This window comes from Pseudophryne corroboree, chromosome 3 (genome assembly GCF_028390025.1).
Source record: "Pseudophryne corroboree isolate aPseCor3 chromosome 3, aPseCor3.hap2, whole genome shotgun sequence".
Taxonomy (NCBI): domain Eukaryota; kingdom Metazoa; phylum Chordata; class Amphibia; order Anura; family Myobatrachidae; genus Pseudophryne; species Pseudophryne corroboree.
In genome coordinates, this window is record NC_086446.1 from 743,521,822 (window position 1) to 743,546,301 (window position 24,480).

A 24,480-nucleotide genomic window follows, 5' to 3' on the forward strand; every position below is an offset into this window, starting at 1 on the left:
TTCGCCCCATCTAAAGTGACAGGGGAAACGGGCGCCCATTAAACAATTCAATCGTCCCAAGAAAATCTAAGTTTGAGCTACAATAACAACAGCGCAAGCCGCAGTCCAGCAGTATGAGACCACAGGCCTGGCGCAAGCATCCTGCTCATACTTCTGCCACAATGGTGTACGCTGACATTTGTCTGTAGCATAGTGTGTCTCAGTCCAAGTATCTGAACATTGGATTAAACGTCCTTTATTTACAACAGGGGTGGGGAACCTCAGGCCAGCGGGCCATATAAGGCCTGCAGAGCCACTTGATCCGGCCAGGCTCACCTAACTCACCTAACCAAGGGAGATGCCGGGCGCCCGCTGAGATTTTGTTACCAGCGGGCGCCCGGCTTCTTCCCCTCAGCAGCAGCCGGAGGCAGGAGCTCACTCCTGAGCTCCGGCTTCCGGCTCTGGCAGTGTGCGGCTGTATGTGAGAGATGTCATGACGTTTCTCCCATAGTTCTGAGGAGCGGGCGGCCAGGTGGAGGGCAACAGTCCGGAAGCAGGAGCGGGGCGTATTGTGTTTTATTTTCTTTTAATGTGTGTGTGTAAGCGGCACTACTAGAGGGCATATTTAATGGGGCATAACAAGTGACTGGGGGCATATCTAATGGGGCATAACAACTGACTGGAGCCATAGCTACTGGGGCATAACAAGTGACTGGGAGCATATCTAATAAGGCATAACAACTGACTGGGGCCATAGCTACTGGGGCATAACAAGTGACTGGGGCCATAGCTACTGGGGCATAACAAGTGACTGGGAGCATATCTAATAAGGCATAACAACTGACTGGGGCCATAGCTACTGGGGCATAACAAGTGACTGGGGGCATATCTAATAAGGCATAACAACTGACTGGGGCCATAGCTACTGGGGCATAACAAGTGACTGGGAGCATACAGTATGTACTGGGGCATAACTACTGACTGGGGGCATAACTACTGGGGGAATATATATTGGGGGCCTAACAAGTGACTGGGGTAAATCTACTGGTGGCATAACTACTGACTGGGGGCAGGCTAGTTTTTAAGCTGATAATTTTGGTATGGCCCCCGAAGGATTTATAAATATCCAAATGGCTCTCCACCCCTGATTTACAATCACCAAAGATGATGCATCTCTGACTGCCTGGTAGGGGGAAAGTAGACAGTGCTTTGTGCAGGGACTACAGTGGGACTGTACACAGTGACTGCAGTGGGACTGTACACAGTGACTGCAGTGGGACTGTACACAGTGACTGCAGTGGGACTGTACACAGAGACTGCAGTGGGACTGTACACAGAGACTGCAGTGGGACTGTACACAGAGACTGCAGTGGGACTGTACACAGAGACTGCAGTGGGACTGTACACAGAGACTGCAGTGGGACTGTACACAGAGACTGCAGTGGGACTGTACACAGAGACTGCAGTGGGACTGTACACAGAGACTGCAGTGGGACTGTACACAGAGACTGCAGTGGGACTGTACACAGAGACTGCAGTGGGACTGTACACAGAGACTGCAGTGGGACTGTACACAGAGACTGCAGTGGGACTGTACACAGGGCTATGCCGAAACGCTACTACTTCAATTGTAATACTAGCAAACTCCAGTCTTATGCACTTTCCACATCACTTCTACATTTCCGCTTCAGTCACCGGCTGTGCGGTCACATAGGACAGCAAACACTATTACTACAGTAGCCGGGTCCCTCGTCTACCAGCAAAATCAACAGTGACAAGTTATTCAGACGGTCAATGGAAGAACTGTAAATTTGCGGCACAGCTGGATGCACTGGCAGCTCCTCTTCCCTTAGTGCTAAAGGAAATGAAGATGGGGCATAATATAGCAAGCATAAAAAGCTCTGTAGTAAGACTCTTATTTGTACACTAAAACCAGCAGTCCAGTATGGGTGGTACGGAAACCAGTGTACAGTATTTAAATAAATACGTGCGGTTAAGTGAGCGCCATCTGGTGGTCTTCACTGGACGAGTCAAGACGGAAATTCCAATTTTAGGTTAAATATTAAATGTTATTTAAAATCAAAATCTATATTTTGCTTCTCAATAATGAAATGTTATCCACACCCTCTACAGCAGGAAGTGGCCCTCCAGCTGCTGTTGAACTACACATCCCAGCATGCCCGGCCACAGTTGCTTCACAGTACAACTATGTCTGCATATGCTGGGATGTGTAGTAGTCCTACAGCAGCTGGAGGGCCACTTACTGCCCCACCCCTGCGCTATAGCCTCCTTACCCATGCATTAGGCTCCTCTGTAATAAGGACATATAATGAAGCAATGGCCATTTATGAGTGCAGGCTTGCTACAGTATGTTTCTTAGATCCTAGTCCACCACAGCTTAGGTGTAGCTGAATAGGTTTGGAGCCCACCACCATTAATGATGCTACTCCATTACAGTCTATTGAATTAGTCGGCTCGTCATGCCAGAATGTTTACGCATCTGGGCACTTACGGTCGCCTCAGACTTACTACAATACTTTAGGACTGTGTACAAAAATCTGTGAGTCCGGGGTGATATGGGGGCGAGATGAGGTACCGGTGTTTCCATGCCGTTGCAACGCCATTTCACACATAATCGAATTGATCCCATAGTGTGCTATACAGTAGGTGACAGGAACAAGCACGATCAAACACAGAACAATACTATTAGGCAGAGAAACTGTAGAGAGACCAATCTGTAAACCGACGTTTGCCAGAACTTAGATCCTCTGAGTATAGTTAGGATGATAATGGTTAATTCACTTTGCCGTATTTCGTGGTGGGGGCAGGAGTGAGAACACCTCAATTCTGCCGAACAGTTTTCCATGGCAGGATATTCAAAGAATATTCTACATTACAGAAGCGAAAACCGCACACAGGATGATGCCAAACAAAAACATAAAAAAGGTTCTCTTTATAGCTGGGAGGGAAAAAAAATGTGCCCATGTCCCTCCTCAAATAAATACGTATTACCTGGTCATGGTTACCTGGGATTAATAGTTGCACAGTGATGAGTGTAGTTAAATTGTGTATGCTACCAACTTGCCAACATACTCAGAGTTAGCACAACTTCCCAAATTAGTGGTTATGTATGCTTCTTTTGGTTCTCTGTGAGTGGGAGGACCAATCAGACGCTGCGTTCTTGTTCACAGTGTCCTCCCTTCCTTATATGAAGAAAAAAAAAAAAGTTTTTTTGTAGCGCAGGATATTGGGGCAGATGTATTAACCTGGAGAAGGCATAAGGAAGTGATAAACCACTGATAAATGCAAGGTAATACACGCACCAGCCAATCAGCTCTTAACTGTTAATTTACATATTAGAGCTGATTGGCTGGTGCGTGTATCACCTAGCATTTATCACTGGTTTATCACTTTCTTATGCCTTCTCCAGGTTAATGCATCTGCCCCATTATCTGGTGATCACAAGGCAATATCTACTAAAGAAGCCACATCATTTGAAAGAGTGTGTCCCCTCCCCTCATTTTCTATAATGTACAGATTAATGTATGGTGAATACATCAATTTGCCAGATGTAAGCTTTTATGTGGGAATATACTATGGGGTAGATGTATTAACCTGGAGAAGGCATAAGGAAGTGATAAACCAGTGATAAAGCAGTGTTAAGTGCAAGGTGATAATACACCAGCCAATCAGCTCCTAACTGTTAATTTACATGTGAGAGCTGATTGGTTGGTGTGTTTGTCACCTTGCACTTATCACTGGTTTATCACTTCCTTATGCCTTCTCCAGGTTAATACATCTGCCCCATAGTTTGAAAGAGGAGACTCCACTCTTTCAAACGAGGGTGCTTCCATCACTACAGGTGCTAGCACGGGGGACATAGAGCTCCCTGGATTTGGGAACCGTGTGTCCCTGGATTTGGGAAGCCCTGCGTTAAGAGAACCATCCGCTTGACACACTTGTGTCACTTTAAAAATTAACAGGATCTGAAAAGCGTCTGTAATAATAAAGAAAGGTCACAGTCCTGCTAATAAGACTTGCTCATCTCCAGCCAGCGAGGAAGGGGCGATAAGCACTTGTACATATGCAGCGAGAAGATTGTGCCACTTAATACAGTTTGACAGCATCTGCAGCTGCTAACAACAAAATCCTACAAAAACAGAAGCCTCTGCATAATCTAATTGCTTCCTCTCACCTCTGGCTTCCTGTAGCTTCTTGCGTTCAGCCTCTCTCTCAGCTCTGCTCTGAGTACTTCGCACTCCCAAGGCACTAATCACCAGTCTCCTTGCAAGAACCGCAGACGTTTGTGGACGGTCTTTAGCAGGCTGCAGAAAGTCTAAGTCACACAAGAACAAAAGAACTATAAGAAAAGTACTGGGGCTTTCAGAACATGACATTGATGAGAGCTCATAGTTTATCCCACGACATCAGGGAAGGAAGGCTGCCCCCTCTCTGTAGCCCCTACCCTCGCTCCCTAGGAACGTCAGCTTTGCAATACTCATTCATGGCCAATAAAAGGACCAATCTTCCATCGTGCAATTACTGTAACACTTGAGATAATTGCAGATGGAATGCGCCGGTTAATGAAAAACTTGTTTTGTTAAGAAATGATCATTACGAATTCTACGATAAACGAATGATAATTAGGTCAAGCCGAGATGCGCCGGTCAGAACAATGTCGCCGCGGTTATTTCTGCAAAGGAAAGAAAGAGGCAATAATATCTGCCCTGGTTAATATGAAATAAGAAAGGCAAAGGCAGATTTCTGTTTTACATTTAACACAGCCACAAAGGAGCAATTCCACCGCTAACGGAATCACCTTTATTCAGTAATTAGGGTGGCCAATCCTGGGGTCGGCGAGATTCCGAGATCTAGATCAAAAATAGGCCGAGATTCAATACCGGGATGGGAAGCTCCAATCCCAGGGATTGCGGGGGTCAGGCGGCCCATTAATGTTGGGCAGCGTGGAGCTGTCAGACAGGACGGTCATCGCTGTCCGGCTCCCTCCTCCCAGCTCCCCTGCGCTGCGTGACCTCTGACTGTAAGGTCATGCTGCGCAGTCACCAACCGCTGAGCCCAATGGTACGGCTCCCCCTGCAGTCACCACGTCTGAATGAAGTTTCCCAGTTTTGTGAGTTTATTTATGTCTGCGGGGCGGGTGGGGAAAGGCGGCGAGGGGCGTAGGTGGACACAGTTAGAAAGCCAATCCCAGGTATCCCGGCATTGACCATTTTTAAATCCCGATACCCGGGATTGAAAAAATAAGAATTTACTTACCGATAATTCTATTTCTCGTAGTCCGTAGTGGATACTGGGGACTCCGTCAGGACCATGGGGAATAGTGGCTCCGCAGGAGACAGGGCACAAAAGTAAAAGCTTTAGGATCAGGTGGTGTGCACTGGCTCCTCCCCCTATGACCCTCCTCCAAGCCTCAGTTAGGATACTGTGCCCGGACGAGCGTACACAATAAGGAAGGATTTTGAATCCCGGGTAAGACTCATACCAGCCACACCAATCACACTGTACAACCTGTGATCTGAACCCAGTTAACAGCATGATAACAGCGGAGCCTCTGAAAAGATGGCTCACAACAATAATAACCCGATTTTTGTAACAATAACTATGTACAAGTATTGCAGACAATCCGCACTTGGGATGGGCGCCCAGCATCCACTACGGACTACGAGAAATAGAATTATCGGTAAGTAAATTCTTATTTTCTCTGACGTCCTAAGTGGATGCTGGGGACTCCGTCAGGACCATGGGGATTATACCAAAGCTCCCAAACGGGCGGGAGAGTGCGGATGACTCTGCAGCACCGAGTGAGAGAACTCCAGGTCCTCCTCAGCCAGGGTGTGCCCCTGACCAAGTAGCAGCTCGGCAAAGTTGTAAAGCCGAGACCCCTCGGGCAGCCACCCAAGATGAGCCCACCTTCCTTGTGGAATGGGCATTTACATATTTTGGCTGTGGCAGGCCTGCCACAGAATGTGCAAGCTGAATTGTACTACACATCCAACTAGCAATCGTCTGCTTAGAAGCAAGAGCACCCAGTTTGTTGGGTGCATACAGGATAACAGCAAGTCAGTTTTCCTGACTCCAGCCGTCCTGGAAACCTATATTTTCAGGGCCCTGACAACATCTAGCAACTTGGAGTCCTCCAAGTCCCTAGTAGCCGCAGGTACCACAATAAGCTGGTTCAGGTGAAACGCTGACACCACCTTAGGGAGAAACTGGGGACGAGTCCGCAGCTCTGCCCTGTCCGAATGGACAATCAGATATGGGCTTTTGTGAGACAAATCCGCCAATTCTGACACTCGCCTGGCCGAGGCCAGGGCCAACATCATGGTCACTTTCCATGTGAGATATTTCAAATCCACAGATTTGAGCGGTTTAAACCAATGTGATTTGAGGAATCCCAGAACTACGTTGAGATCCCACAGTGCCACTGGAGGCACAAAAGGGGGTTGTATATGCAGTACTCCCTTGACAAACTTCTGGACTTCAGGAACTGAAGCCAATTCTTTCTGGAAGAAAATCGACAGGGCCGAAATTTGAACCTTAATGGACCCCAATTTGAGGCCCATAGACACTCCTGTTTGCAGGAAATGCAGGAATCGACCGAGTTGAAATTTCTTCGTGGGGCCTTCCTGGCCTCACACCACGCAACATATTTTCGCCACATGTGGTGATAATGTTGTGCGGTCACCTCCTTCCTGGCTTTGACCAGGGTAGGAATGACCTCTTCCGGAATGCCTTTTTCCCTTAGGATCCGGCGTTCAACCGCCATGCCGTCAAACGCAGCCGCGGTAAGTCTTGGAACAGACATGGTACTTGCTGAAGCAAGTCCCTTCTTAGCGGCAGAGGCCATGAGTCCTCTGTGAGCATCTCTTGAAGTTCCGGGTACCAAGTCCTTCTTGGCCAATCCGGAGCCACGAGTATAGTTCTTACTCCTCTACGTCTTATAATTCTCAGTACCTTAGGTATGAGAAGCAGAGGAGGGAACACATACACCGACTGGTACACCCACGGTGTTACCAGAACGTTCACAGCTATTGCCTGAGGGTCTCTTGACCTGGCGCAATACCTGTCCAGTTTTTTGTTCAGGCGGGACGCCATCATGTCCACCTTTGGTCTTTCCCAACGGTTCACAATCATGTGGAAGACTTCCCGATGAAGTCCCCACTCTCCCGGGTGGAGGTCGTGCTGAGGAAGTCTGCTTCCCAGTTGTCCACTCCCGGAATGAACACTGCTGACAGTGCTATCACATGATTTTCCGCCCAGCGAAGAATCCTTGCAGTTTCTGCCATTGCCCTCCTGCTTCTTGTGCCGCCCTGTCTGTTTACGTGGGCGACTGCCGTGATGTTGTCCCACTGGATCAATACCGGCTGACCTTGAAGCAGAGGTCTTGCTAAGCTTAGAGCATTGTAAATTGCTCTTAGCTCCAGTATATTTATGTGGAGAGAAGTCTCCAGACTTGATCACACTCCCTGGAAATTTTTTCCTTGTGTGACTGCTCCCCAGCCTTTCAGGCTGGCATCCGTGGTCACCAGGACCCAGTCCTGAATGCCGAATCTGTGGCCCTTTAGTAGATGAGCACCCTGCAGCCACCACAGAAGAGACACCCTTGTCCTTGGAGACAGGGTTATCCGCTGATGCATCTGAAGATGCGATCCGGACCATTTTTCCAGCAGATCCCACTGAAAAGTTCTTGCGTGAAATCTGCCGAATGGAATCGCTTCGTAAGAAGCCACCATTTTTCCCAGGACCCTTGTGCAATGATGCACTGACACTTTTCCTGGTTTTAGGAGGTTCCTGACTAGCTCGGATAACTCCCTGGCTTTCTCCTCCGGGAGAAACACCTTTTTCTGGACTGTGTCCAGAATCATCCCTAGGAACAGCAGACGTGTCGTCGGAGACAGCTGCGATTTTGGAATATTTAGAATCCACCCGTGCTGTCGTAGAACTACTTGAGATAGTGCTACTCCGACCTCCAACTGTTCTCTGGACCTTGCCCTTATCAGGAGATCGTCCAAGTAAGGGATAATTAAGACGCCTTTTCTTTGAAGAAGAATCATCATTTCGGCCATTACCTTGGTAAAGACCCGGGGTGCAGTGGACAATCCAAACGGCAGCGTCTGAAACTGATAGTGACAGTTTTGTACCACGAACCTGAGGTACCCTTGGTGAGAAGGGTAAATTGGGACATGGAGGTAAGCATCCTTGATGTCCAGGGACACCATATAGTCCCCTTCTTCCTGGTTCGCTATCACTGCTCTGAGTGACTCCATCTTGATTTGAACCTTTGTATGTAAGTGTTCAAATATTTCAGATTTAGAATAGGTCTCACCGAGCAGTCTGGCTTCAGTACCACAATATGATGTGGAATAATACCCCTTTCCTTGTTGTAGGAGGGGTACTTTGATTATCACCTGCTGGGAATACAGCTTGTGAATTGTTTCCAATACTGCCTCCCTGTCGGAGGGAGACGTTGGTAAAGCAGACTTCAGGAACCTGCGAGGGGGAGACGTCTCGAATCTCCAATCTGTACCCCTGGGATACTACTTGTAGGATCCAGGGGTCCATTTGCGAGCGAGACCACTGCGCGCTGAAACTCTTGAGACGACCCCCCACCGCACCTGAGTCCGCTTGTACGGCCCCAGCGTCATGCTGAGGACTTGGCAAAAGCGGTGGAGGGCTTCTGTTCCTGGGAATGGGCTGCCTGCTGCAGTCTTCTTCCCTTTCCTCTATCCCTGGGCAGATATGACTGGCCTTTTGCCTGCTTGCCCTTATGGGGACGAAAGGACTGAGGCTGAAAAGACGGTGTCTTTTTCTGCTGAGATGTGACTTGGGGTAAAAATAAGAATTTACTTACCGATAATTCTATTTCTCGTAGTCCGTAGTGGATGCTGGGGACTCCGTCAGGACCATGGGGTTTAGCGGCTCCGCAGGAGACAGGGCACAATAATAAAAGCTTTAGGATCAGGTGGTGTGCACTGGCTCCTCCCCCTATGACCCTCCTCCAAGCCTCAGTTAGGATACTGTGCCCGGACGAGCGTGCATAATAAGGAAGGATATTGAATCCCGGGTAAGACTCATACCAGCCACACCAATCACACCGTACAACCTGTGATCTGAACCCAGTTAACAGTATGATAACAACGAAGGAGCCTCTGAAAAGATGGCTCACAACAAGAATAACCCGATTTTTGTAACAATAACTATGTACAAGTATTGCAGACAATCCGCACTTGGGATGGGCGCCCAGCATCCACTACGGACTACGAGAAATAGAATTATCGGTAAGTAAATTCTTATTTTCTCTAACGTCCTAAGTGGATGCTGGGGACTCCGTCAGGACCATGGGGATTATACCAAAGCTCCCAAACGGGCGGGAGAGTGCGGATGACTCTGCAGCACCGAATGAGAGAACTCCAGGTCCTCCTCAGTCAGGGTGTGCCCCTGACCAAGTAGCAGCTCGGCAAAGTTGTAAAGCCGAGACCCCTCGGGCAGCCGCCCAAGATGAGCCCACTTCCTTGTGGAATGGGCTTTTACTGATTTTGGCTGTGGCAAGCCTGCCACAGAATGTGCAAGCTGAATTGTACTACAAATCCAGCGAGCAATCGTCTGCTTAGAAGCAGGAACACCCATCTTGTTGGGTGCATACAGGCTAAACAGCGAGTCAGATTTTCTGACTCCAGTCGTCCTGGAAACATATATTTTCAGGGCCCTGACAACGTCAAGTAACTTGGAGTCCTCCAAGTCCCTAGTAGCCGCAGGTACCACAATAGGTTGGTTCATGTGAAAAACAGAAAACACCTTAAGGAAAAATTGAGGACGAGTCCTCAATTCTGCCCTGTCAGAATGAAAAATTAAGTAAGGGCTTTTATATGATAAAGCCGCCCATTCTGACACACGCCTGGCTGAAGCCAGGGCTAATAGAATCTTCACCTTCCATGTGAAATATTTTAATTCCACAGTGGTGAGTGGATCAAACCAATGTGACTTTAGGAAACTCAAAACAACATTGAGATCCCAAGGTGCCACTGGGGGCACAAAAGGAGGCTGTATATGCAGTACCCCTTTTACAAACGTCTGAACTTCAGGCACTGAAGCCAGTTCTTTCTGGAAGAAATTCGACAGGGTCGAAATTTGAACCTTAATGGACCCTAATTTTAGGCCCATAGACAGTCCTGTTTTCAGGAAATGTAGGAAACGACCCAGTTGGAATTCCTCTGTAGGGACCTTCTTGGCCTCACACCACGCAACATATTTTCGCCAAATGCGGTGAAAATGTTTTGCGGTTACATCCTTCCTGGCTTCGACCAGGGTAGGGATGACTTCATCTGGAATGCCCTTTCAGGATCCGGCGTTCAACTGCCATGCCGTCAAACGCAGCCGCGGTAAGTCTTGGAACAGACAAGGCCCATGCTGGAGCAGGTCCTCTCTTAAAGGTAGAGGCCACGGTTCTTCCGTGAGCATCTCTTGAAGTTCCGGGTACCAAATCCTTCTTGACCCATCCGGAACCACGAGTATCGTTCTTACTCATCTCCTTCTTATGATTCTCAGTACTTTTGGTATGAGATGCATAGGAGGGAACACATACCCTGACTGGTACACCCACAGTGTTACCAGAGCGTCCACCGCTATTGCCTGAGGGTCCCTTGACCTGGCGCAATATCTGTCTAGTTTTTTGTTCAGGCGGGACGCCATCATGTCCACCTTTGGTTTTTCCCAACGGTTTACAATCATGTGGAAGACTTCCCGCTGAAGTCCCCACTCTCCCGGGTGGAGGTTATGCCTGCTAAGGAAGTCTGCTTCCCAGTTTTCCACTCCCGGAATTAACACTGCTGAGAGTGTTATCACATGATTTTTCGCCCAGCGAAGAATCCTTGCAGTTTCTGCCATTTCCCTCCTGCTTCATGTGCCGCCCTGTCTGTTTACGTGGGCGACTGCCGTGATGTTGTCCCACTGGATCAATACCGGCTGACCTTGAAGCAGAGGTCTTGCTAAGCTTAGAGCCTTGTAAATTGCCCTTAGCTCCAGTATATTTATGTGGAGAGAAGTCTCCAGACTTGATCACACTCCCTGGAAATTTTTTCCTTGTGTGACTGCTCCCCAGCCACTCAGGCTGGCATCCGTGGTCACCAGGACCCAGTCCTGAATGTCGAATCTGCGGCCCTTTCATAGATGAGCACTCTGCAGCCACCGCAGAAGAAAACACCCTTGTCCTTGGAGACAGGGTTATCCGCTGATGCATCTGAAGATGCGATCCGGACCATTTTTCCAGCAGATTCCACTGAAAGGTTCTTGCGTGAAATCTACCGAATGGGATCGCTTTGTAAGAAACCTCCATTTTTCACAGGACCCTTGTGCAATGATGCACTGATACTTTTCCTGGTTTTAGGAGGTTCCTGACTAGCTCGGATAACTCCCTGGCCTTCTTCTCCGGGAGAAAACATCCTTTTCTGGACTGTGTCCAGAATCATTCCTAGGAACATTAGACGTGTCGTCGGAAAAAGCTGCGATTTTGGAATATTTAGAATCCACTCGTGCTGTCGTAGAACTACTTGAGATAGTGCTACTCCGACCGCCAACTGTTCTCTGGACCTTGCCCTTATCAGGAAAGCGTCCATATTTCTTTTAGGAAGAATCATCATTTCGGCCATTACCATGGTAAAGACCCGGGTTGCCGTGGACAATCCAAACGGCAGCGTCTGAACTGATAGTGACAGTTCTGTACCACGAACCTGAGATACCCTTGGTGAGAAGGGCAAAATTTGGACATGTAGGTAAGCGTCCCTGATATCCAGTGACACCATATCGTCCTGGTTCGCTATCACTGCTCTGAGTGACTCCATCTTGATTTGAACCCTTGTATGTAATTGTTCAAATCTTTTAGATCTCACCGAGCCGTTTGGCTTCAGTACCACAATATAGTGTGGAATAATACCCCTTCCCTTGTTGTAGGAGGGGTACTTTGATTATCACCTGCTGGGAATACAGCCTGTGAATTTTTTCCCAATACTGCCTCCCTGTCGGAGGGAGACGTTGGTAAAGCAGACTTCAGGAACTTGTGAGGGGAAGACGTCTCGAATTTCCAATGTACACCTGGGATACTACGTGTAGGATCCAGGAGTCCACTTGCGAGTGAGCCCACTGCGTGCTGAAACTCTTGAGATGACCCCCCACCGCACCCGAGTCCGCTTGTATGGCCCCAGCGTCATGCTGCGGACTTGGCAGAAGCTGTGGAGGACTTCTGTTCCTGGGAATGGGCTGCCTGCTGCAGTCTTCTTCCCTTTCCTCTAACCCTGGGCAGATATGACTGGCCTTTTGCCCGCCTGCCTTTATGGGTACGAAAGGACTGAGACTGAAAAGACTGTGTCCTTTTCTGCTGAGATGTGACTTGGGGTAACAAAAGTGGATTTTCCAGCTGTTGCCATGGCCACCAGGTCCGATGGACCGCCCCTTTATACGGCAATACTTCCATGTGCCGTCTGGAATCTGCATCACCTGACCACTGTCGTGTCTATAAACATCGTCTGGCAGATATGGACATCACATCTACTCTTGATGCCAGAATGCAAATATCCCTCTGCGCATCTCGCATATATAGAAATGCATCCTGAAAATGCTCTATAGTCAATAAAATATTGTTCCTGTCAAGGGTATCAATATTTTCAGTCAGGAAATCCGACCAAGCCCCCCCAGCGCTGCACATCCAGGCTGAGGCGATTGCTGGTCGTAGTATAACACCAGTATGTGTGTATATACTTTTTTGGATATTTTTCAGCTTCCTATCAGCTGGCTCCTTGAGGGCGGCCGTATCTGGAGACGGTAACGCCACTTGTTTTTATAAGCGTGTGAGCGCCTTATCCACCCTAAGGTGTGTTTCCCAACTCGCCCTCACTTCTGGCGGGAAAGGGTATACCTCCAATAATTTTCTATCGGAGGAAACCCACGTATCATCACACACTTTAATTTATCTGATTCAGGAAAAACTACAAGTAGATTATTCCCACCCTACATAATACCCTTATTTGTGGTACTTGTAGTATCAGAAATATGTAACACCTCCTTCATTGCCCTTAACATGTAACGTGTGGCCCTAAAGGAAAATACGTTTGTTTCTTCACCGTCGACACTGAAGTCAGTGTCCGTGTCTGTGTCGACCAACTGAGGTAAATGGGCGTTTTTACAAGCCCCTGACGGTGTCTGAGACGCCTGGACAGGTACTAATTTGTTTGCCGGCCGTCTCATGTCGTCAACCGACCTTGCATCGTGTTGACATTATCACGTAATTCCTAAATAAGCCATCCATTCCGGTGTCGACTCCCTAGAGAGTGACATCACCAATACAGGCAATTTGCTCCGCCTCCTCACCAACATCGTCCTCCTACATGTCGACACACACGTACCGACACACAGCACACACACAGGGAATGCTCTGATAGAGGACAGGACCCCACTAGCCCTTTGGGGAGACAGAGGGAGAGTTTGCCAGCACACACCAAAAACGCTATAATTATACAGGGACAACCCCTTATACAAGTGTTTTCCCTTACAGCATTTTCACATATGTAATCATATCGCCAAATAAGTGCCCCCCCTCTCTGTTTTTAACCCTGTTTCTGTAGTGCAGTGCAGGGGAGAGCCTGGGAGCCTTCCTCACAGCAGAGCTGAGCAGGAAAATGGCGCCGTGTGCTGAGGAGAATAGGCCCCGCCCCCTAAAACGGCGGGCTCTTCTCCCGGAGTTTGTGAGATCTGGCAGGGGTTAAATACATCCATATAGCCTCAAGGGCTATATGTGATGTATTTTAGCCATAAAAAAGGTATAATACATTGCTGCCCAGGGCGCCCCCCCCAGCGCCCTGCACCCTCAATGACCGCTGGTATGAAGTGTGCTGACAACAATGGCGCACAGCTGCAGTGCTGTGCGCTACCTTATGAAGACTGAAAGTCTTCTGCCGCCTGTTTCTGGACCTCTGGACCTCTTCAACTTCGGCATCTGCAAGGGGGGTCGGCGGCACGGCTCCGGGACGAACCCCAGGGTGAGACCTGTGTTCCGACTCCCTCTGGAGCTAATGGTGTCCAGTAGCCTAAGAAGCAAATCCATCCTGCACGCAGGTGAGTTTACTTCTCTCCCCTAAGTCCCTCGTAGCAGTGAGCCTGTTGCCAGCAGGACTCACTGAAAATAAAAAACCTAACTTAAACTTTTATTCTAAGCAGCTCAGGAGAGCCACCTAGATTGCACCCTTCTCGGCCGGGCACAAAAATCTAACTGAGGCTTGGAGGAGGGTCATAGGGGGAGGAGCCAGTGCACACCACCTGATCCTAAAGCTTTTATTATTGTGCCCTGTCTCCTGCGGAGCCGCTAAACCCCATGGTCCTGACGGAGTCCCCAGCATCCACTTAGGACGTTAGAGAAAAAGGTGGATTTTCCAGCTGTTGCCGTGGCCACCAGGTCCGATGGACCGACCCCAAATAACTCCTCCCCTTTATACGGCAATACTTCCATGTGCTGTTTGGAATCTGCATCACCTGACCACTGTCGTGTCCATAAACATCTTCTGGCAGATATGGACATCGCACTTACTCTTGATGCCAGAGTGCAATATCCCTCTGTGCATCTCGCATATATAGAAAAGCATCCTTTAAATGCTCTATAGTCAATAAAATACTGTCCCTGTCAAGGGTATCAATATTTTCAGTCAGGGAATCCGACCAAGCCACCCCAGCGCTGCACATCCAGGCTGAGGCGATCGCTGGTCGCAGTATAACACCAGTATGTGTGTATATACTTTTTAGGATATTTTCCAGCCTCCTATCAGCTGGCTCCTTGAGGGCGGCCGTATCTGGAGACGGTAACGCCACTTGTTTTGATAAGCGTGTGAGCGCCTTATCCACCCTAAGGGGTGTTTCCCAACGCGCCCTAACTTCTGGCGGGAAAGGGTATAACGCCAATAATTTTCTATCGGGGGAACCCACGCATCATCACACACTTCATTTAATTTATCTGATTCAGGAAAAACTACAGGTAGTTTTTTCACATCCCACATAATACCCTCTTTTGTGGTACTTGTAGTATCAGAAATATGTAACACCACCTTCATTGCCCTTAACATGTAACGTGTGGCCCAGATGGAAAATACGTCTGTTTCTTCACCGTCGACACTGGAGTCAGTGTCCGTGTCTGTGTCTGTGTCGACCGACTGAGGTAAATGGGCGTTTTAAAGCCCCTGACGGTGTTTGAGACGCCTGGACAGGTACTAATTGCGTCTCATGTCGTCAACCGACCTTGCAGCGTGTTGACATTATCACGTAATTCCCTAAATAAGCCATCCATTCCGGTGTCGACTCCCTAGAGAGTGACATCACCATTACAGGCAATTGCTCCGCCTCCTCACCAACATCGTCCTCATACATGTCGACACACACGTACCGACACACAGCACACACACAGGGAATGCTCTGATAGAGGACAGGACCCCACTAGCCCTTTGGGGAGACAGAGGGAGAGTTTGCCAGCACACACCAAAACGCTATATTATACAGGGACAACCTTATATAAGTGTTTTCCCTTATAGCATCTTAATATATAATAATATCGCCAAATAAGTGCCCCCCCTCTCTGTTTTAACCCTGTTTCTGTAGTGCAGTGCAGGGGAGAGCCTGGGAGCCTTCCTAGCAGCGGAGCGGTGTAGGAAAATGGCGCTGTGTGCTGAGGAGAATAGGCCCCGCCCCCTTTTAGGCGGGCTTCTTCTCCCGTTTTTCTGACAACCTGGCAGGGGTTAAATACATCCATATAGCCCCAGGGGCTATATGTGATGTATTTTTAGCCAGCATAGGTACTTTCATTGCTACCCAGGGCGCCCCCCCAAGCGCCCTGCACCCTCAGTGACCGTTGGTGTGAAGTGTGCTGAGAGCAATGGCGCACAGCTGCAGTGCTGTGCGCTACCTCATGAAGACTGAGAAGTCTTCAGCCGCCGATTTCTGGACCTCTTCTCTCTTCAGCATCTGCAAGGGGGTCGGCGGCGCGGCTCCGGTGACCCATCCAGGCTGTACCTGTGATCGTCCCTCTGGAGCTAGTGTCCAGTAGCCTAAGAAGCCAATCCATCCTGCACGCAGGTGAGTTCACTTCTTCTCCCCTAAGTCCCTCGTTGCAGTGAGCCTGTTGCCAGCAGGACTCACTGAAAATAAAAAACCTAACAAAACTTTTACTCTAAGCAGCTCTTTAGGAGAGCCACCTAGATTGCACCCTTCTCGGCCGGGCACAAAAACCTAACTGAGGCTTGGAGGAGGGTCATAGGGGGAGGAGCCAGTGCACACCACCTGATCCTAAAGCTTTTACTTTTGTGCCCTGTCTCCTGCGGAGCCGCTATTCCCCATGGTCCTGACGGAGTCCCCAGCATCCACTTAGGACGTCAGAGAAAATAAGATTTTAAACCTACCGGTAAATCTTTTTCTCCTAGTCCGTAGAGGATGCTGGGGTCTCCGTAAGGACCATGGGGATAGACTGGCACTGCAGGAGACATGGGCACTAAAAAAGAACTTTAGGTATGGGTTTGCACTGGCTCCTCCATCTATGCCCCTCCTCCAGACCTCAGTTAGAGAAACTGTGCCCAGAGGAGACGGACAGTACGAGGAAAGGATTTTTGTTAATCTAAGGGCAAGATTCATACCAGCCCACACCATCCACACCGTATAACTTGGGATATACGAACCAGTTAACAGTATGAAACAACACAGCATCAGTCCGAGACTGATCAAAACTTTAACATAACCCTTATGTAAGCAAAAACTATATACAAGTCTTGCAGATGTAGTCCGCACTGGGATGGGCGCCCAGCATCCTCTACGAACTAGGAGAAAAAGATTTACCGGTAGGTTTAAAATCTTATTTTCTCTTACGTCCTAGAGGATGCTGGGGACTCCGTAAGGACCATGGGGATTATACCAAAGCTCCCAAACGGGCGGGAGAGTGCAGATGACTCTGCAGCACCGACTAAGCAAACAGGAGGTCCTCCTCAGCCAGGGTATCAAACTTGTAGAACTTTGCAAAGGTGTTTGAACCCGACCAAGTAGCAGCTCGGCACAGTTGTAATGCCGAGACCCCTCGGGCAGCCGCCCAAGAAGAGCCCACCTTCCTAGTGGAATGGGCCTTTACCGATTTTGGTAACGGCAATCCAGCCGTAGAATGAGCATGCTTAATCGTGTTACAGATTCAGCGAGCAATAGTCTGCTTCAAAGCAGGAGCGCCTTTGTTGGCTGCATACAGGACAAACAGTGCGTCTGTTTTTCTGACCCGAACCGTTCTAGCCACGTAAATTTTCATTCCACCGTTTTAAGTGGTTCAAACCAGTGCGACTTAAGGAAACTCAACACCACGTTAAGGTCCCAAGGCGCCACCGGAGGTACAAAAGGAGGCTGAATATGCAGCACTCCCTTCACAAAAGTCTGTACTTCTGGGAGAGAAGCTAATTCCTTCTGAAAGAAAATGAACAGGGCCGAAATCTGAACCTTAATGGAGCCTACTTTTAGGCCCAAATTCACTCCAGTTTGTAGGAAGTGAAGGAAACGGCCCAGATGGAATTCTTCCGTAGGAACATTCCTGGCCTCACACCGAGAAACATACTTCCGCCATATACGGTGATAATGTTTAGCTGTCACGTCCTTCCTAGCCTTTATCAGAGTAGGAATGACCTCATCTGGAATGCCCTTTTCCGCTAGGATCCGGCGTTCAACCGCCATGCCGTCAAACGCAGCCGCGGTAAGTATTGGAACAGACAGAGCCCCTGTTGTAACAGGTCCTGTCTTAGAGGAAGAGGCCACGGATCTTCTGTGAGCATTTCCTGCAGATCCGGATACCAGGCCCTTCGCGGCCAATCTGGAACAATGAGAATTGTCTGTACTCCTCTTTTTCTTATTATTCTCAACACCTTGGGAATGAGAGGAAGAGGAGGAAACACATAGACCGACTGGAACACCCACGGTGTCACCAGGGCGTCCACTGCCACCGTCTGAGGGTCTCTTGACCTGGCGCAATACCTCTGTAGTTTCTTGTTGAGGCGGGACGCCATCATGTCTATCTGGGGCAGTCCCCACTGACTTGTAATCTGTGCGAAGACTTCCTGATGAAGTCCCCACTCTCCTGGATGTAGACCGTGTCTGCTGAGGAAGTCTGCTTCCCAGTTGTCCACTCCCTGAATGAACACTGCTGTCAGTGCGCTTACATGATTTTCCGCCCAGCGAAGAATCCTGGTGGCTTCCGCCATTGCCACTCTGCTCCTTGTGCCGCCTTGGCTGTTTACATGAGCCACTGCGGTGATATTGTCTGACTGAATCAGAACCGGTAGGTCGCGAAGCAAAGTCTCCGCTTGACGAAGGGCGTTGTATATGGCCCTCAGCTCCAGGACGTTGATGTGAAGACAAGTCTCCTGGCTTGACCAAAGACGTTTCTTCCCTGTGTGACTGCTCCCCAACCTCGGAGGCTCGCGTCCGTGGTTACCAGAATCCAGTCCTGAATGCCGAACCTGCGACCCTCTAGAAGGTGAGCACTCTGCAGCCACCACAGGAGAGATACCCTGGCCCTGGGGGACAGGGTGATCATCTGATGAATCTGTAGATGTGACCCGGACCACTTGTCCAGTAGGTCCCATTGGAAAGTCCTCACATGGAACCTGCCGAAGGGAATGGCCTCATAAGACGCCACCATCTTTCCCAGGACTCGAGTGCAGTGATGCACTGACACCTGTTTTGGCTTCAATAGGTCCCTGACCAGAGTCATGAGTTCCTGGGACTTTTCTATCAGAAGATAAACCCTTTTCTGGTCCGTATCCAGAATCATGCCTAAGAAGGTCAAACGAGTCGTAGGAACCAACTGTGACTTTGGGATGTTGTTGTAACACCTTCAGTGAAAGTGACACGCTGTTCAACAACTGCTCTCGTGATCTCGCTTTTATGAGGAGATCGTCCAAGTACAGGATAATTGTGATACCCTGCTTGCGCAGGAGCACCATAATTTCCGCCATTACCTTGGTGAAAATCCTCGGGGCCGTGGAAAGCCCAAACGGCAACGTCTGAAATTGGTAATGACAATCCTATACCGCAAATCTCAGGTACGCCTGATGAGGTGGATATATGGGAACATGAAGGTATGCATCCTTTATGTCCAGGGATACCATAAAATCCCCCCCTTCTAGGCTGGCGATGACCGCTCTGAGCGATTCCATCTTGAACTTGAACCTTTTCAAGTATAGGTTCAAGGATTTTAAATTTAAAATGGGTCTGACCGAAACGTCCGGTTTCGGGACTACAAACAGGGTTGAGTAATACCCCCTCCCTTGTTGAAGCAGGGGAACTTTGACCACCACCTGTTGAAGACACAATTTGTGAATTGCATTTAAAACTATCTCCCTTTCTGGGGGAGAAGCTGGTAGGGCCGATTTGAAAAACCCGCGAGGAGGCACCTCTTCGAATTCCAGCTTGTAACCCTGGGAAACAATTTCTACTGCCCAGGGATCCACCTGTGAGTGAACCCAGATGTGGCTAAAAAGTCAAAGACGTGCCCCCACTGGGGCGGACTCCCTCAGCGGAGCCCCAGCGTCATGCGGTGGATTTTGTAGAGGACGGGGAGGACTTCTGCTCCTGGGAACTAGCTGTGGTTGGCAGCTTTTTCCCCCTGCCCTTACCCTCTGGCAAGAAATGACGATCCTCGCACTCTCTTGTTTCTATGTGACCGAAAGGACTGCATCTGATAATGTGGCGCTTTCTTAGGCTGTGAGGAAATATAAGGCAAAAAAGTTGATTTACCTGCCATAGCTGTGGAAACCAGGTCCGAGAGACCTTCCCCAAACAATTCCCTCACCCTTGTAAGGTAAAACCTCCATATGCCTCTGAGTCGGCATCACCTGTCCATTGCCGGGTCCATAGGATTCGTCTAGCAGAAATCGCCATAGCGTTGACTCTAGAACCCAGTAGGCCAATGTCTCTTTGAGCATCTCTCATATATAAGACAGCATCTTTAATATGACCCAGGGTCAATAAAATGGTATCCTTATCCAGGGTATCAATTTCCGCCGATAAGGTATCTGTCCACACTGCTACAGCGCTACAAACCCAAGCCGACGCTATCGCCGGTCTGAGTAAGGTACCAGAATGTGTAAATGGACTTCAAGGTAGCCTCCTGCTTGCGATCAGCAGGATCCCTGAGGGTAGCCGTATCTTGGGATGGCAGTGCTACCTTTTTGGATAAGCGTGTCAACGCTTTGTCCACCCTTGGGGAGGATTCCCACCGTATCCTGTCCTTAGTCGGGAAAGGATGCGCCATAAGAATCCTCTAGGGAATCTGCAGTTTCTTGTCTGGAGATTCCCAAGCCTTTTCAAATAACTCGTTCAGCTCATGAGATGGGGGAAAGGTTACCTCAGGTTTCTTTCCCTTATACATGTGTACCCTCGTGTCAGGGACAGGGGGGTCCTTTGTGATATGCAGTACATCCTTTATTGCAATAATCATATATTGAATACTTTTAGCCAATTTTGGCTGTAACTTTGCATCATCGTAGTCGACACTGGAGTCAGAATCCGTGACGGTATTAGTGTCTACTATTTGGGATAGTGGGCGCTTTTGAGACCCCGAAGGTCCCTGCGACATAGGGGCAGACAGGGCTCGACTCCCTGTACATTCCCTGGACTCAGCTTTGTCCAACCTTTTGTGCAATAAATTCACATTAGCACTTAAAACATTCCACATATCCAACCAGTCAGGTGTTGGTGTTGCAGACGTAGACACCATACTCATTTGCTCCACCTCCTCCCTAGGAGAGCCTTCTACCTCAGACATGCCGACACACGCGTACCGACACACCACACACTCAGGGAATCCTCTTATCTGAAGACAGTTCCCCCACAAGGCCCTTTGGAGAGACAGAGAGAGAGTATGCCAGCGCACACCCAGCGCTAATGACCCAGGAAAAAAAACAATATGTTTACCCAGATAGCGCTATTATCATATATCTGCGCCAAATTATGTGCCCCCCCCCTTCTTTAAAACCCTCTTTCACCGTGGTAAGCAGGGGAGAGTCCGGGGAGCTTCCTCTCAGCGGTGTGCTGTGGAGAAAATGACGCTGGTGAGTGCTGAGGAACAAGCTCCGCCCCCTCAGCAGCGGGCTTCGGTCCCGCTGAAATTATTAAAAAACTGGCGGGGGATCTCTTATATACAGTGAGGAGCCTGTATATATTGTTTTTAGCCAGATCGGAGGTTTCTATTGCTGCATAGGGCGCCCCCCCTTCGCCCTGCACCCTTACAGTGCCTGCCATGTGTGTGTTGTGTGGGAGCAATGTGAAGATCCGAAGTCTTCTACCGCCTCTGAAGTCTTCTTTCTTCACATACTCACCCGGCTTCTATCTTCCGGCTCTGCGAGGAGGACGGCGGCGCGGCTCCGGGACGAACGGCGAGGGCGAGACCTGCGTTCCGTTCCCTCTGGAGCTAATGGTATCCAGTAGCCTAAGAAACAGAGCCTAGCATTAAAGTAGGTCTGTTTCTCTCCCCTCAGTCCCTCGATGCAGGGAGTCTGTTGCCAGCAGGCTCCCAGAAAATAAAAAACATAACAAAATTACTTTCTTTTCAGGAAACTCAGGAGAGCTCCTGTAATGCACCCAGTCTCCTCTGAGCACAGTATTAAACTGAGGTCTGGAGGAGGGGCACAGAGGGAGGAGCCAGTGCACACCCATACCTAAAGTTCTTTTTTAGTGCCCATGTCTCCTGCGGAGCCCGTCTATCCCCAAGTTCCTTACGGAGTCCCCAGCATCCTCTAGGACGTAAGAGAAAATGGCCCGGAATTGGCCTCCCTAACAGTGATAAACTCTATTCATCCTAAACCGACACCACTAATGTGAGCAAGCCATAACCCAACAGCCCACAATAATCCCCACATAAAATACTATCAAAGCAGTGTAAGTGCCGTCTTGTGTAAGTTATCCTTGATAAATCAGCCTACTTTCAAAGTCCGTAACAGAATCACCAGTCATGATACGTGTATTCAGGAATACTTACCTCGCCGCTGTCGGCATTGTGATCACAGCCATATCGATCCCCTCTATAGATTTACTTCCTGATCAAAGAAGCAACCTACTGTACATACATTAATGATGCAGTCGTGCCAAACATCCCCTCTCCTAGCAACAAGTATACCTTGTGACCCTTCTAGTCGCACGGGAGTTGGCGGCTCACTTGCGCCAGGTGTCTAGTGTCATATGGCGTATTGAGGGTACTTGTACGAGGAGGACACAACTGTAATGTGATTCAGTTACCGCAAATTAAATCCTGGAATTTTTTTTAGAATCATCTCCTTTTAAAAATGAGCTTGTATTTAAAAACTTTAATATAAAACTGAATTTTGAGGTAATGGGGGGAATTCAATTGTGGGTGAAGTAGAAGAATAGCTATTGCAGCGGCGTTTAAATGCCGCCAATAGCAGCCCAATTTGTCTCCTTCACCAAGCCGGCAAAATGTCAGATTCAACTAAAAGTGCTTACTACCCTATGGGGTAGCAAGAACTTTTGAGCGAGATCCCCGCAGCTGTAAAGTGTGGCAGTGTTGGGCGGCTGGGCGAATCCGTCCGGCACATAATTGAATTCCCCTAATATCTCAAAAACTGAATCAAACACCTACATTTTCATCGCTTTATATGCAATTGAATGAAAGCCTGCCCATAATATTATCATTCAGTGAATACTGATAGTTTAAAGAGCCCTTATATGAAGTACTAGAGCACAAATCAAAATTATTTTACTCAATAAGCAAAAGTGCACTTATTTTGCTAATAAAGAACATCAATCTGTGTCGACTTTTACGTTTTAGGCTCTACAGTATATCCATATTTTCATGGAATAGACCAAAGACAGCATTACTCACCTATATTAATATATTGCTAGCAAAATACAACTCTACATATTGTGGTAAAGAGGGTACATTGCCACGTTCTAATGTCCAGAACAGGACTCGCTACCTGCTGTCTTCTACAGGAAAGGTTTTACACACAGCTGCACTACATGGGTGTGACTGCTCTGGAGTGTGTGACGGATAAAAGAATTGTGGGTTCCACTGGGCGTGGCTTCAGATGCCGACTAGCAGCCGGAGGATAGGTAGGGCTGGTGGGGCATATCTAGTAAGCCTGCAGTCCATCAGTAAGCCATCTCTTGTCTACAAAAGTGCTGTTATAACATTTGATATGAGTAAAGAAGTCATCTGACTAAGTCAACAGGTGTGAAGTCATTAATTTGTAGCAGATTCATACAAAAAAAAAATGTTCAAAAACTTATCAGGATCTATACTTCAGGAGAGAAGATCAGGGGGACTCCTTACATCAATTCATCTGAAATCAATACCTGACAGGCAGTTTAAACGGAATTTACTTCCAATTATTGGATCGGCATGGGATAGGGGGTTAGTGATGAAGGTGCAAAGATTTGACATTTGCAGCAGTTTTCTCAAATTTGAATCCACTTCTTGCCCATATGTTCCACTTTAGGATGACCTGGAATCACACTCTTTTAAAGAAGTATTTCATGAAGTGACATAGAAGAGGTGTATTACACAGCCCAACAGCAGAAATTTTTTTTTGTTTAGTTGCCAGGGATATTTTAACAAATTTAGGCTATTTTGTGGTTGGTGAATTCAAAAATGAAATTGGCTTTAGTTCTTGAGATAATGGCTACCAACAATTAATAAGGAACATAGCCATAACGCATGCATATGGGAATCTACCGGAACATTCCAGAAGCTGAGAAACACAAATATTCTAGGTGTTTACTCTGCGATCATTCTGGAACATTCCCCTTCTGTATATTAGTGATCGGCCTCCCAACCAGCAGAAAGTTGACAGTTACACGTCCATGAATCTCAAAAATTACAGCCAATCAAGCAAAACCGATGTGGTCACCAGTGCTATCATTCAAGCTTATAGAAAATCGTCATACAGGTGGGACACGTTGTATAGCGGTGAGCCACAGGCTACAGAATGAGAGGAATAATCTGTAGTACAATGTAACAGCTACAGTCGTTCAGCCGTGTAATAAGAGGTAATGCAGACATTAAATCCACTTGACATTAGTGAGGTACGTGTGAATTGGCGAGCGGTGTAATGGTTCATTCCACAGGACGCCAGATTCCACCCTAATTGACTTCTACATTTAGTTTTAAAAACCATCTCTGGGTCTTGTTCCTGTGATCAAATAATACTTAAAAAAAATATATATATAAAAAAATAATGTTTTCGGAACTTTACGAGAAGCACCAACTTTGTAAAGTCACCCTATGTTCATATGACACCTCTGTGACAACACAGAGATTCTGCCTCAGAGATGGCTCCGCAGACGGCCTGAGAATAGACGAGCTTGTTAGGAAAGACAAGTTCTGCGTTCCCCGAGCACGGGACACAGACAGGTCAAGATCACTGTTCCACTCAAGCAGCTTTAGTTTCTGACAGAGAGAAAATGAGGAAA

General features: G+C 48.2%; 1 protein-coding gene across 5 annotated transcripts in view; it reads right to left on the reverse strand.

Moving 5' to 3' along the window:
• Positions 1-24,480, reverse strand: part of R3HCC1L (R3H domain and coiled-coil containing 1 like) — a 201,581-nt gene that overhangs the window by 94,882 nt on the left and 82,219 nt on the right. For 3 of the 5 annotated variants that reach the window (XM_063962295.1, XM_063962296.1, XM_063962300.1), the window contains exon 7: positions 4,175-4,315. The exons of the other annotated variants lie outside the window; for them this stretch is intronic. In XM_063962295.1, the coding sequence (XP_063818365.1) occupies positions 4,175-4,315 (141 nt within the window). The remainder of the gene's footprint in view (positions 1-4,174; positions 4,316-24,480) is intronic. 5 annotated transcript variants of the gene reach the window in all.